The sequence below is a fragment of the Azolla caroliniana genome, unplaced genomic scaffold, assembly GCF_043228905.1.
Source record: "Azolla caroliniana isolate FFs.n. ecotype wild unplaced genomic scaffold, voAzoCaro1.0.p SCAF_22, whole genome shotgun sequence".
Lineage (NCBI taxonomy): Eukaryota > Viridiplantae > Streptophyta > Polypodiopsida > Salviniales > Salviniaceae > Azolla > Azolla caroliniana.
The window spans coordinates 8,313,899-8,326,324 of NW_028230457.1; the positions used below are offsets into that span (position 1 = coordinate 8,313,899).

Consider the following 12,426-nt stretch of genomic DNA (forward strand, 5'->3'; position numbering starts at 1 on the left):
GATACTCAGACTCCCGAACTTGTTCCAAGCAAAGTGTGCATAATCAACCACTCTCATCACTTGTGCCCCAACGTCGCATCTCATATTGCAATGTGTGTGAGCAAAGTTGCAGGGAAACAATGGTTCTGATGGCAAATAACGAGATAGGTTTCCCCATTGTAGAATAATGTGTGAAGTTTGAGCCCCCACACTTTTTCCATGTCATGATACATTGGCATTGTAAAAAGACCTCATTTGTTGAGGAATCTAGAGATGCATCATGAAGCAAGTGTGTTCCATCCCATTTACGAAATCATTTTTCCATATCTTGCATCGAATCGAAACACAAAATTTGTTTTTATGTGTCGTTTTTTTTGGGTTTCGCATGCAATTCTAGGAAGTTGATGTTAGGAAATGTTTTGAACCTTAAGTATGTATTTGACAACCCATTCTATGACCATTATCTCACTGGGAAGTGATCTTGTCTCAAGTAGGAGGAGGGTGTATAGCATTTGTTTCTTAACTTGTCGAAACTTTGTACAAGAAAATTCTTTTGACATTTTCAAACTCTTTCCAAGTAGAATTCGAGATGCTACCACCCCATACTTACCCCATAGAGAAGCATCAATGTCACCAAAGTATCAAAAAGGTATTTCTTGAGAACCCAACACTTAATTTCTCCATGATGGCATATTATATTCTCAAATTCATAATATGCTCGTTTTCCCACCTCTAATCGGTGGGTAGCACATTCATTCCATCTATGATTTGAAGGAACTTCAAGACCAAGATATTTGAAGCTTTACACATATTCAAGTGGTTCATTATTGTACGTAATGAATGGGTTATCTTTTCTTTGGTTTTTCGCAAACATTAGTTTTGTTTTTAAGTTGTTGACACTTAATCTAGTGTGCATGCAAAAAAATTATAATGCCTTCATAAGCTTTGTGCATCTCCTAAAGTATTTGCAAAAAACACAACGTCATTTGCATATAACAAAAGCATAATGACTATGTATTCCAAATGACAACTTCTTCAATGTCTTCTTCCTTTAGAGACTTGGCAACCATTTCTTCTAATTAATCAATGAATTGACCAAATAAAGTGGGTGAGAGTGGGGATCCTTGCCTAACACCAATATAGGCCATATTAAATGCATTCTTGAAGTCTATAAAGCAACAATATAAACCTTAAATTACCTCTCAAGTGACTTTCCTCCATTAATACTCGAATGGTGACAAGGTTATTGATGTTATGGTGTTTTCGAAAGCCAACTTGTCCATAAGCTCTCCTACCATTTTTTTAGCCCATGCACTAACTTTTGATTCCATTATACATCCAAATAGTTTCACCATTGAGGAGCTAACATTATGATTCGATAGTTTACATTATTTACATCTCCACTTTTACGTAAAGGTTTGATCCAATTTGGAGTACAATTGTAGGTCATGCCATGTTGCAATGCAATATTATATATATCACTTATCCATGCATGAGCTTCCTTTACCTTCCATTTGAGCATTTTAGCCTTTATACATTGAAGATCGTTTGTCTTTTGAGAGGTCAATTATATCTTCAATTACAAAGAAGGGAGACATGTAAAAGAGAACTATGACACATCGTCTTTTCGACAAGAGATAGCTTATATAAATTCTTAAAATGCATAGACAAGTGAAGAAGAGTTAAGTCACCATTAACTCTCAATACGTTTCCCCTTTGAATATCCCCAAAATTTAGCACATGGATGTGTTTTTTCTTGTGTTTGGAGAAATTGTTGAGTAACTTTCCATATTCCTCTCTTTCTTTGAATAAACCTTTTGTACTCATGCAAATACTTTTGATAATTTCTTTATCCTTGACTACATCCAAAACCGTAAGGCACTTTCGAGTTTCATGGCACTCTTTATCAAACCATTTTTTCTTTGAACTAGATTTCTTGAAGAATTCCAAGATGTGTGTTTAGTCAAAAAACATTTGTTTGTACATGAAAAAATGACTTTGTTGAGTGCTTCCTATTTTCATTCTAGTGTGGCACCATATATTTTCTCATTTGTAACATATCCTCAACCATTATGGAATACATGGACACTCACTTAAGGCTCATGAGTCATGATCAAGGACAGTTGTTTATTATCTTCAATGGCCTTTTCACAATCAAACCTATGCATGCATTTGAGGTGAATATATAAAGCCTATGGTCAAGTTAGCATTTAAGAAGTTTACCAATGAAACAACCACCCATTTCATTGATATTTCAAAAAGAAACAAAAAGGAGTGCACAAAAGAAATTTGGGGGTGTGGGCATGAAGATCCCTTTGAAAGAAAATTATGGTGCATTACATATTCCTTTGATAGAACTAATTGTTGACAAATGTTTAGAACACATGTCCTCATAGAAAGTCTAGATATTTGAACAAATTCATCTCATTCACGTTAAGATGGATCAAGGCTTTATCACTTGCGTAGTTTTTTCTGCATCAATTGTTTTCTGCTCTACTTAATATTTCCTTCCCATCAAGGAACCTTGCCATAATGGACATGGAATGTTTGATAAGATGGAGGTCATAGTAAGGCCTCCATTGGGAGGAGAAAGAAGATGAGGCCCTTCACATACCTAGAGCATCGAACTTCATGAGGGGATGCCCACCCTACAAGCACATCAAAGAGAAGTTTACCTCACCATTTGAAGAGTACACTACTCTCCAACAGGTCCAAGGATGCATTGGTTTAATTTCTGTGGTTTTCCAATACTACACTCCATTGCAACTACCTACATTGAACATATCTCCTAGCCACAAAAACATGATGATGCTTGCTCAAATACAAATTGTTACAAAGCAAGAATATATGATGATACACTTGTTCAAATTGCAAATTGTTACTAGGCAAGAAGGTATGATGATACTCGTTCAAATACAAATTTTTAGAGCTCTTGTTCTCTGAAAAGAAGACAAACCACAAGCACTATCTCTCTTCCATCTGTAACTTTGTAAAAGCACACAGCTGTTGATTGAAGTGAAAGTCAACAAGCACAGGATATATGCTTCATAGAGCAGCATTTTCATAATCTTACAGACAATGATGCCATATTATAGTTTTCGATTTAGGTAACTTGAAGCATTATAAGTATATATAGGTCACAGAATTAAGGATAAACATGGGTCTTTAAAACAATGTTACTGATTCTGGAACAACATAGATGATTGCATATTTTGCATTACCAAGAAAGGGAGCCTCATAAACAGTAGACCTTGAAGTCTCTCATGAAGCTAGCTCAGCATCAACAATGAGATATTTGGCATCTTCGCCCAGATCAATGGCATATGGGAATTGAGTCCCTACGAAGAACATGACTTTAAGTGACCATCCAAAAGCACGTAAACGACAAAATAAGATAATAATAGAAGTTAACGATTCTTCAACTCTCTTGAAGTTAACAAAAACACCTGGTGGAAGAAGATGTTTGTGAAGAAACTCAAGACATGCTTTGTTATTCACATTTCTCGTGATTAGGGGATCCAGTTCCCCAGCTGCTCTGTAACACATCCATTTACTCCACATCATTTTCGCCCATTGGTTTTACTATAAGGGATGATAGTTCAGAGACCAAAATAACACATGGAAAGAAAAAAAATTCACAAAGAAAATATTGAAGCCTCTAACTAGAATAGAATCCATCTAGGCTCACAAGGTCGTTAATTACCTATGACACAATACATCACCAGGGATATGTGAATATTAATAATAAATAACTAGCGGACATTTAAATGATTTGTATGTTCTACGTATTATCTACCATGCATATCTGTTCCATATAAATCATACCCTGGAAGTATACATCCGAAGTCACAAGATGCAATGCGTTTTTTAAAAAGCCATAACATTGTGGAATCTAACCACTCCAGAGTATGATGTGCTAGAATGACTGCTTCAGCAACAGCTCAAAGACATTTGATTGCAAGAGCAAAAGGATTCATCTTGGAATAGGTTTCTCCACAGCAAGAAGCGCATTCAGAGCTCCTATCACGCTATGGTTGCCGACAGGATATCTAGAGCAGATCGGGTGAATAAGTCGTTCTTGAATTAATCATCATACTTCAATCTTCCCTAGCCCTATGATACACAGTTTGATTCCATTTTTTGAGACTAAGTCTATGATACAGGGTTTGCTTCTAGGTTCTGAGCTATTGAGATTATGACTCCATCAAGCACTTATTTGGGGGTATATGTTTTACGGCTAAAATATCAGATCAACAGTTTTGCATTCTTATGAGATGGTTACAACCCCAGAGTCCTGCAAACTGATCCAAAACTGTATAAACTTCCCAGTTTATGATAAATAGTTTGCTTCCATTTTCTGACCTATTGAGCATGTGAAACACGGCTCAATATTTGTGGCTAGCCATGATATATTAACAAGTGTGCCTTTTTACTAGATCTTGTGATGATTTGTTAGTAGGGGCTGCAACAAAAATTTTGAGATCAAAATTAGGTTTATCACTTTGTGTACTGGGTTGATATGTCATATTCCAGAATCCTAAGGGAACTAGCCTTTTATTCAAACAGGATCCATCAAAAATGGATGTCTATTGAATAACACCCTCTCACCCCAGACAATACACACACAAACTTTTCCCGAAAAGCTGGTCATTGTTCTTAATTTTGATAAAGCCTATGAAAGACTCTCATCATAAATCAGCTTACAGCAAAGCCTATGAAAGACTCTCATCATAAATTAGCTAACGGCAAAGACTTATGCAAGTCCATACTGCTATTATAACAGGTTAGCCACTCGGCTTATTGCTGAATCTTATGCCTCAGATCTCACTCAGTCAATACTACAAATTGCTCAAATACAATATTTCATTTGCTATGCAGGAACTTTATAAAAATAGGCAATGTTTTTACAAACAAGAGCTGAATTCAGTGCGATTAAACTGGTTCTAAATCCTGTTTATATAAAGATACAAGGATATTGAAAAACCTCCGAACGTACCCAATGTTTTTCATAATCCTCGGAAAGACAATTGAAAAATCTGATTGATCTTGATGAGATGAACCCTGAAGCATACACAATATCAAACATATAATATCCAAAATGAAATCATGCTAATCTAATTGAGCCTGAGGGCAAGCACAATTTATTTACCTTTATTGTTTTGAGCTCAGTTATTAAAGTTCTCCCATTCTGTTTTGATTCTGCTCTTGCCTTCATAAACATAATTCTAGCATCCCGCAATGCATTCCAATCAAAATTTTCTGTATTCAGAAGTAGGACAGGTACTTTTCCAGCCAGTTTTTCAAACTCCACCTATCAATCATTAGTTCCTTATCCATTATACTTCTTTCACAGATCCACTATATTCACATATATGGCTCAAGAAGTGAGTCACATAGAACAGTGTTAAAACTATGCGGACAGGTTGGCAACCATCAGTCATACTAGGTCTTATGTTTTCCTTCTTGCTTGATTTTTTTGTCACCTAATCATCTCTCCATGAGCTATCCAAAAGAAACATCCCTCAAAGAGAGATTTGTTAACTCTAATTGTCCAATGGGAACATCTGTATTTAAGTAGGACAAGCATCCTGCAGCACACTCCAGACCCCTCATACCTGCGGCATGCATGATCTGCTTCTAAGAAAAGAGGAAAATCATACATCAGTGTTATATGAGATCATATAGTAGTATCCCCTCCCAATTCCCAAATCTTCAAATAACTGGCCTCTAATCATTCCAAATTGATAATCTAGTGGTTATCTCCTCAATTTTCTCCATGGTGAATGTTAAAAGCAAGGATCTTGTTTAACATAGTATCGTCATTACAAGGATTTTATACCAATTTGGTCAGCTCAAACTATCATTTTAATACTATACTACTGGAATAACATTGTTTGTGGATTCTCTTCTATCTCTTTCATATAATTCAGTAGATACAAATAAGCATATCCATGCGGAAAAATACTGAGCAGTATGCCAAAATGTTAGAATTGGTGAAAAAACTAATAGGTGTAGGGTTATTTCATCATCCAAGAACAATTACAATGGCACAACAACCTAAAAGCTGAAAACTTTACCTTATTTATTGGTTCCCACCATACATCCATGGCAAGACAGCACTTGATCCTTTTCTCGATTCCTGATGCTGCTATAGCAGTCGCACCCCCAAACGAATGACCAGAAACTGCAATGTGACGAAGATCTAATCGAGCATGAAACATATCCACAATCAACCCTGCTTTCCCAGTTATAGCATTAGCATTCTGTGTCAATAATCCCTGATCAAGACTTTCCAGCACATCTATAACCTTGCGAACTTCTAGAACTCTCTGCACACAAGTGTCACCATAGTTTATGAATTGTGTCTGGTGCATCATGTATAGGTAGCTTCTCCTTGTGAATATGACAGTAAGTCAGGAAAACATAATGCTCAATAATGTCATTTTTATAGAGCCTCTTTCTCAATACTAGGATCAGAAGACCAGATACGTTGGGCAACCCAGATAATTAAAGCTGACAACAGCATTGCTCCAATGTTTGAACAGTAAAAAATAGTGCCTAAGTGCACAGAATATTTCATCAGTGTCCTCAAGGATAGATACATAACTCATTTAAAGCTTTGTATAGAGAATTCTCTTTGATTAGACATCCTCAATTATTAATTTCCATATTTCGTGAATATAAAAAACCAACTGATACAAGGATCTTAAAAGTTAGCTTCTGTAGTATGCAGCTTTATAATAGATGTTTTCTTCAAATAAGAGATGTTCAATTATCAACAATTTCCATATTTCTTAATATTCATAAGATAATCGTACCTTTCTTAATTGCTTAGCTCGATCCTGCAACTTTATTTTATTGACAGGTATAGCAGCATGGGTATTTTGCAGCCAGTTTCTTTTCCCATTATGATCCACATAGCTGGCCATGTTGGCAGATCCATCAAGGTGCTCTACGGCAACAACAACTTTAAAACAAGAAGAACAAGGAACAATAATAATGAGTAGATATATGAGCCATGTGGTATCTAGGTGTGTCTCAAAAATCATTGTAACACAAAGATACGAGGATTGCAGCTAGGCAATGATAATGGTCCCAAGTACAGAATATTGGCAGAATTTGTGATGGTGTACAGAACATTGTTTGAATTTGTGACAATGCAATGTTCAAATCAACTATTATAAAATGTCAAGCTATACATCTACATAGGGAGAAAACGATCATCACATGAACACCAGGGAAACTGCTAAGTTGTATGGTGGAAAGAAGGCTTTCGCATGAAAAATGTACTGGGAGAACCTTAGGTTGATGCTAACCTTTGAAAGGTAATTTCAATTGACCAATCCTTTCTATTACCACTTGTCATCAACCTTGGACATTTGGGAACTTGGAAGTGACAATTTCATGCCATGACAATTTCCCATAGAGATGCAAATGATCAAACGGTCGGTTTTTAGACTTGCATACATAGGCACTAGCAAGTTAATGCATAACGTTTACTCTAGAAATCTTTAACCACGTGGTCTATTACCGAAGATGTTTTTTAATTCACAAAGTTAAAGCATGTGTTCATTTTGAAGAAATAAATATCTTTAGTACATTGCTCTTTCTGAATAAATTAAGTCCAGTAAAAACAGATTCTTCAGAATAGGGAATTATAACCATTTAGACTACAAGTAATATTCAAAGGAAACACAATCATTTCTACTTGAATTCTACCTTAAGACTAGCAGTGAACAAACTCTTAGAAATTACACATGATCTGATTTGTAGTTTTGCTTACACCCATTCACACGATAGAATGAAAGAAGCTAGGCCATATTGAAGTTGGTAAAAAGGCCAAATCCTTTTCAATAGTTTTGAGAACTTTCAGAATCAGTGAATTCAAGGTCCTGGAACTGTAGAGTTACAAGCTTCATTTTGTGAAGATCAGCCTATTAAATGTTTGTTCTATGTTGATCAGAAATCTTGCTGAAATTGAAATTTGCTTTAAAGCATTCAACTCTGAAATGCGCAATTCAACAGTCTGGGTAAATTTTCCATTTAAATCCAGTTATAGCTAAAAGAAAACTGACCAAATTAATTTAATTCTCACAGAAAACAAGTGGTTGTTTGACAAATGGGATATAATTCTAAGACCATGGCATTGACCTTGATAAATACACATTCTCAGCCTAATAAACAAACAGAAATTACATTAACTGTAAATGTTGAAATAGTTCTTACCATGTATTCATACATGATAATTTCATGCTTGTGTGGCAGCTAAAGATGTAGAGAAAGGTATCAGTTTCATTTCGTCTTCATGCATTGCTGCAGCCCGTAGTACATAAGTTTGAAAGATTGAACGTTTTATTCTATTAACTAGTTTATCTAGTTTTGTTTCATTTCTGTAGTTTTCTGCACTCTTCTATAAGATGGCATCCTCTCTTCATTTTCAGATTGACGCCTTTAGTTTTATCATAGAAGAAGACAAGCTCAAAAAGATCATCCTATGTGGTCACGTACAGCACACCATCATCAGTAAGTATCTGTGAAACAAGTGTAGTGACCCTTTCAGATCACTGTCCACATCTTTGGACTAAATGGCTATTTTAGTAGAAACGCTAATGCTCAGGCCTTAGTGAACTACCATGTAGAATGTTTCATTAGGTTTGTTAGACCTTAATAAACTAACATCATTAGAATGCCAACGGGACTTTCGTAATTACTATGACCAGATTTCTGGTTGATCGTAATACTTTAGAGTGCATTCCGTTCCATATTTGATTTGTACGAAGGTGAGGGGAGATATACCTAATTGATCCTCATGTTCAAATTTTGTATGCTCAACTCTAGAGTCTTAAGAGTCTTTGAAAATGAAAGTTTGGAAATGGTTATTGTTATGCTTAGGATCTTCCTAACGTAGTGTTTCCTTCTCTAATACTCGATAGTCATATCATGTTCAGTCACTCAGTATCACGTGTAGAACCTCCTGGTAATGCTTTTGTTGAGAAAGGATGATCCTCTGACATGTCTGGTAAATCTCAAAACCAAGAAAGCAGTGCACAGGTCAGAGATTAGTGGTTTCACAGGTCTGCTCCAAAGGTTGCATGATGTAATTTGTCTACAAACTTGTAAAGATGGCATTAGTATAAGCTACAATGATAGTTATCAGTGATGATGGTTGCAGAACATAGCAATTGCAGTCAGCCTTGGTTCTATTGCATGACATGTCCAGAAGAAACATATCTAAGTTCTAGATCCAAGTTTGAGGAGGTTGCTTAAGCCATATTAATTAGATGACTCTCCATGCTTTGGACAGAAAAACTTAGTGGCTAGTCCAAAAAGAACTATTGTTCAAGGTCTCTGTGAAAGACATCGCCTTTTAGCCCAAGCCACTGATGAAACACTAGAGAACACTGCCAAATGTTCTGGCTACCATACTTATATGCATTATACATCTTTGGCCATAAAGGGTAGGACCTTCATTTAGCTCAAATAAATAATGTACACAAATAGCGTTTCTATTTCCATTCAAGTCTCCAGCAGATAGCAAACCAAAGAAAGGCAGAGTAAAGTACTTACTGTAACCATGGGAAGCAAGATCGCAGCAAAATGCAGTATAAGTAGTCCTACAAGCCCACAACCCATGCGAGAATATAACAACAGGAAGTCTCCTGTCCTCATCTTTATCACTCACAGGTAAAAGCGGCCCTCCAACTGATGCTTGAATAAAAACTCCCAAGCACATGACTGAGTGGATGGTACCTGAAAGGCAGATACACGTCCTTAACTGGTGATCAACTTGACTAAATTACCCAAACCAAAGCCTCATTATATCAGATCGTATATTTCCTTGCTCAAGATCACATTATGAATGAAAATTTTAGCTAGCTTTCTTGACAATCAGGTGAAGCTATTGATAGTTATCATATTGCTGGATATATACTGATTGTATAGCAGACAATGTCTTTTCTCAATTATAAATCAGGTTTTGAACCAGGTTTATTGATGACCAGGTTAAGACGGCATTTTGTTTACCTATAGATGCCTTTTGATAGTCTCAGATTAATCCAGCAAAAAATGATTGCTCTTTAAGGGGTTGCCCAGGGGATATTTGGGTTTTTCTCCGAGTTTTTCCAAGAGAAAGAGAGAGAGACAGAGAGATCACATCCGTTTTTAGTAGAAGATTGGTATGTAACCAACGAAGCATAGAGATCGAACAAAAGAAAAACCTGCGAGGATCGAAATAAAGAATCGTTGCATAGCCGAGGATGGTCGGATAAGCTTTGAGACATATCCCCAAGTGTACATAAGACTGGGGATCCATCGCCTGGATCTTTGAAACAACAAAGAAAAATCTCTAATTGAAACCTTTCTATTCTGCTGCGAGGTTGGGTAGAAAATTCTGATGAGGGGAGCGCCGTGTGCATCCGCTAAACCTACAAAGTCAGGCCTGTTCTGATGTTCCCTCGAAGATGAAGGAGACCTGCTCAGGTTTCCTCCACTACGTATTATTTCTGCTGTTGTTCTTCTGAGCTCGAAATCTGCAAAGGCTACACCGTAAGGTCCAAAAGGCTTCGGAAGCCCCATTATTCTTCCTGCTTCTTACAAGAATCTCCTTCTCCTTCTCCTTCTCCTTCTTTCTTCTTTCTTCTTTCTTCCTCCTTGATGCTTTCTTCACATATAGGCCATGGCGGCTGCATCTGGGAAGAAGATGCCAATGATGAGAGAAGGAGGGAACAGATGTTGCCATGGCAACAAAAACACAGACAGACAGAACAGACAGCAAAACATGTGGCACAGGAAAGAGAAGGCAAAGAAGATGAAGACAACAGACAAAGACAGACAAAGACAAAGACAAATGGGAGGGGATGGTGTCCGGTCCGTCTATTTCTGTCCGTCCATCCGTCCCCAGTAAGTGTCGATGGGCGCCTCCTCATGTCTGGACCTTCCTGCCTGCCTCGTCTACCTGCCTCCTGATGAGTCCCTCGTGTTTGCACCAGCCTTTTGTCTGTTGTCTATCTATCTGTTGACTCGACCGATGCACTCCCTGTCTCTCGTTACCCCATCCTTGTCCTACTCACCCCGCCCTCGACAATCACTCCTAGCCAATTGCGCTTTTTAGTTGTCCCCACCCACCCAGTACACCATTGATTGCTCGATCTGCCCTTCTGCTCTTTTTAGGCTTTTGTATGTTGCTTGCATCTGGCCCTTCGTCCCTTTTTGTGATGAGCTGTTGATGGCATGCATTGCTGCCCGCCGTCATGGTAGTGGCATTTTGTCACCGATCTGCTCTTGTGCTCTTTATTAGGCTTTTTTGCATGCCGTTGCTGCATTTGGCCCGCCGTCGTCGCGTTTTGTGATGAGTTGTCAATGGCATGTATTGCCAACCCGCCGTCATGATAGTGGCATTTGTGGTGCGCAAGACAACCACCGATTCACCACTCGTGCATACACATATTGAATCCGAGGTTGGCATGTCAACAAACAAGAGGCCCTTTGTGTTGTTGATTGTTTGTATGCCACAGGTTGTCAACGTGTAAACAAGTGGGACAGAAGTAGCCTCTCACCGTGTCCTCCGCACATCTAGATGGGTGCAAGCAGTATCCAACGGGTATTGACCTTGCATTTCAACATGCCCGTATGTGAGGCAACTTTAAGGATAGTCTAGATGAATAAGCCCCCAATTACTTGTTTGGATTGTGGAGAAATTGCCTCATATTAAGGCTCTTACCATTGCCAACCTTGCTCACACAAACAATGCAAATGTGGGTCCATTGTATGGAACATTCACCCAAGTTGAGTAACAAATTTCTTCATGTAGATTCAATAGCTAATGAGTAGGTGGGTAGGGTACTCACTTTTATGATGATTCATTGCAAGCTTGGCTTGTACCATGGCATGTGTTAGCTCAATGGATTCACAAACATCTAAGGTTACTAGATTCCATGGTATGTCCAAATAAGAGTTGCTCTTAACGCCTTTCAAGTAGAGAACTATAAATTCATACCTTTCATCGAGTGCCCACAAAAGGAAAATCTATAGAACTAAACTCGAATGACTATAAACATATGTTAGGATATATAATAGCACCAAGTAACAATCTTATTTATGACTGTTCCTAAAGTGTTTTCGTCATCCACATGTTTGGGATTTTATATGTAGAAACTCTGTAGCTTTATCTTCAGAAAAAATACTAAAGCATGATGTCAACCATGACTTGTATGTCTCCTTTTTTGTGTTCTACTTATTTTTTAGAACATTAATATGCCTAACTAATGGGCACATCATGTTGTCACGTATAGTAACAAGTTCGATGTCTCAAATTGGGGGTTTTATAGATAGATATATAGATAATGTTGTCTCATATAAGATACATCACTACTTGACGAGTATGTTGAAAGTTCGTGATGCTTCTTCTTGTTGTGCCACAACTCTGCAATATAACTCACATGATTTACT

The 12,426-nt window shown here is 37.4% G+C and overlaps 1 protein-coding gene across 4 annotated transcripts; it reads right to left on the reverse strand.

Annotated features, from left to right (window-relative positions):
- Nucleotides 1-2,782: 2,782 nt before the first annotated feature.
- LOC147849918 (uncharacterized) lies at nucleotides 2,783-10,655 on the reverse strand. 4 transcript variants are annotated; one of them, XM_087337055.1, is made up of 8 exons: nucleotides 10,197-10,654; nucleotides 9,547-9,729; nucleotides 6,798-6,946; nucleotides 6,057-6,308; nucleotides 5,129-5,290; nucleotides 4,976-5,040; nucleotides 3,426-3,509; nucleotides 2,783-3,317 (listed from the first exon to the last, which is right to left on the reverse strand). In XM_087337055.1, exons 1-7 carry the CDS (start codon nucleotides 10,552-10,554, stop codon nucleotides 3,470-3,472), a joined length of 1,209 nt encoding a protein of 402 aa, XP_087193181.1. In that variant the 5' UTR covers nucleotides 10,555-10,654; the 3' UTR covers nucleotides 2,783-3,317; nucleotides 3,426-3,469. The 4 variants fall into 4 exon arrangements, with proteins under 4 accessions (XP_087193181.1, XP_087193180.1, XP_087193183.1 ...); XM_087337054.1 differs by having other exon boundaries at nucleotides 3,426-3,514; nucleotides 10,197-10,646; XM_087337057.1 differs by lacking the exon at nucleotides 9,547-9,729 and having other exon boundaries at nucleotides 3,426-3,514; nucleotides 10,197-10,649.
- Between the last annotated feature and the right edge of the window lie 1,771 nt (nucleotides 10,656-12,426).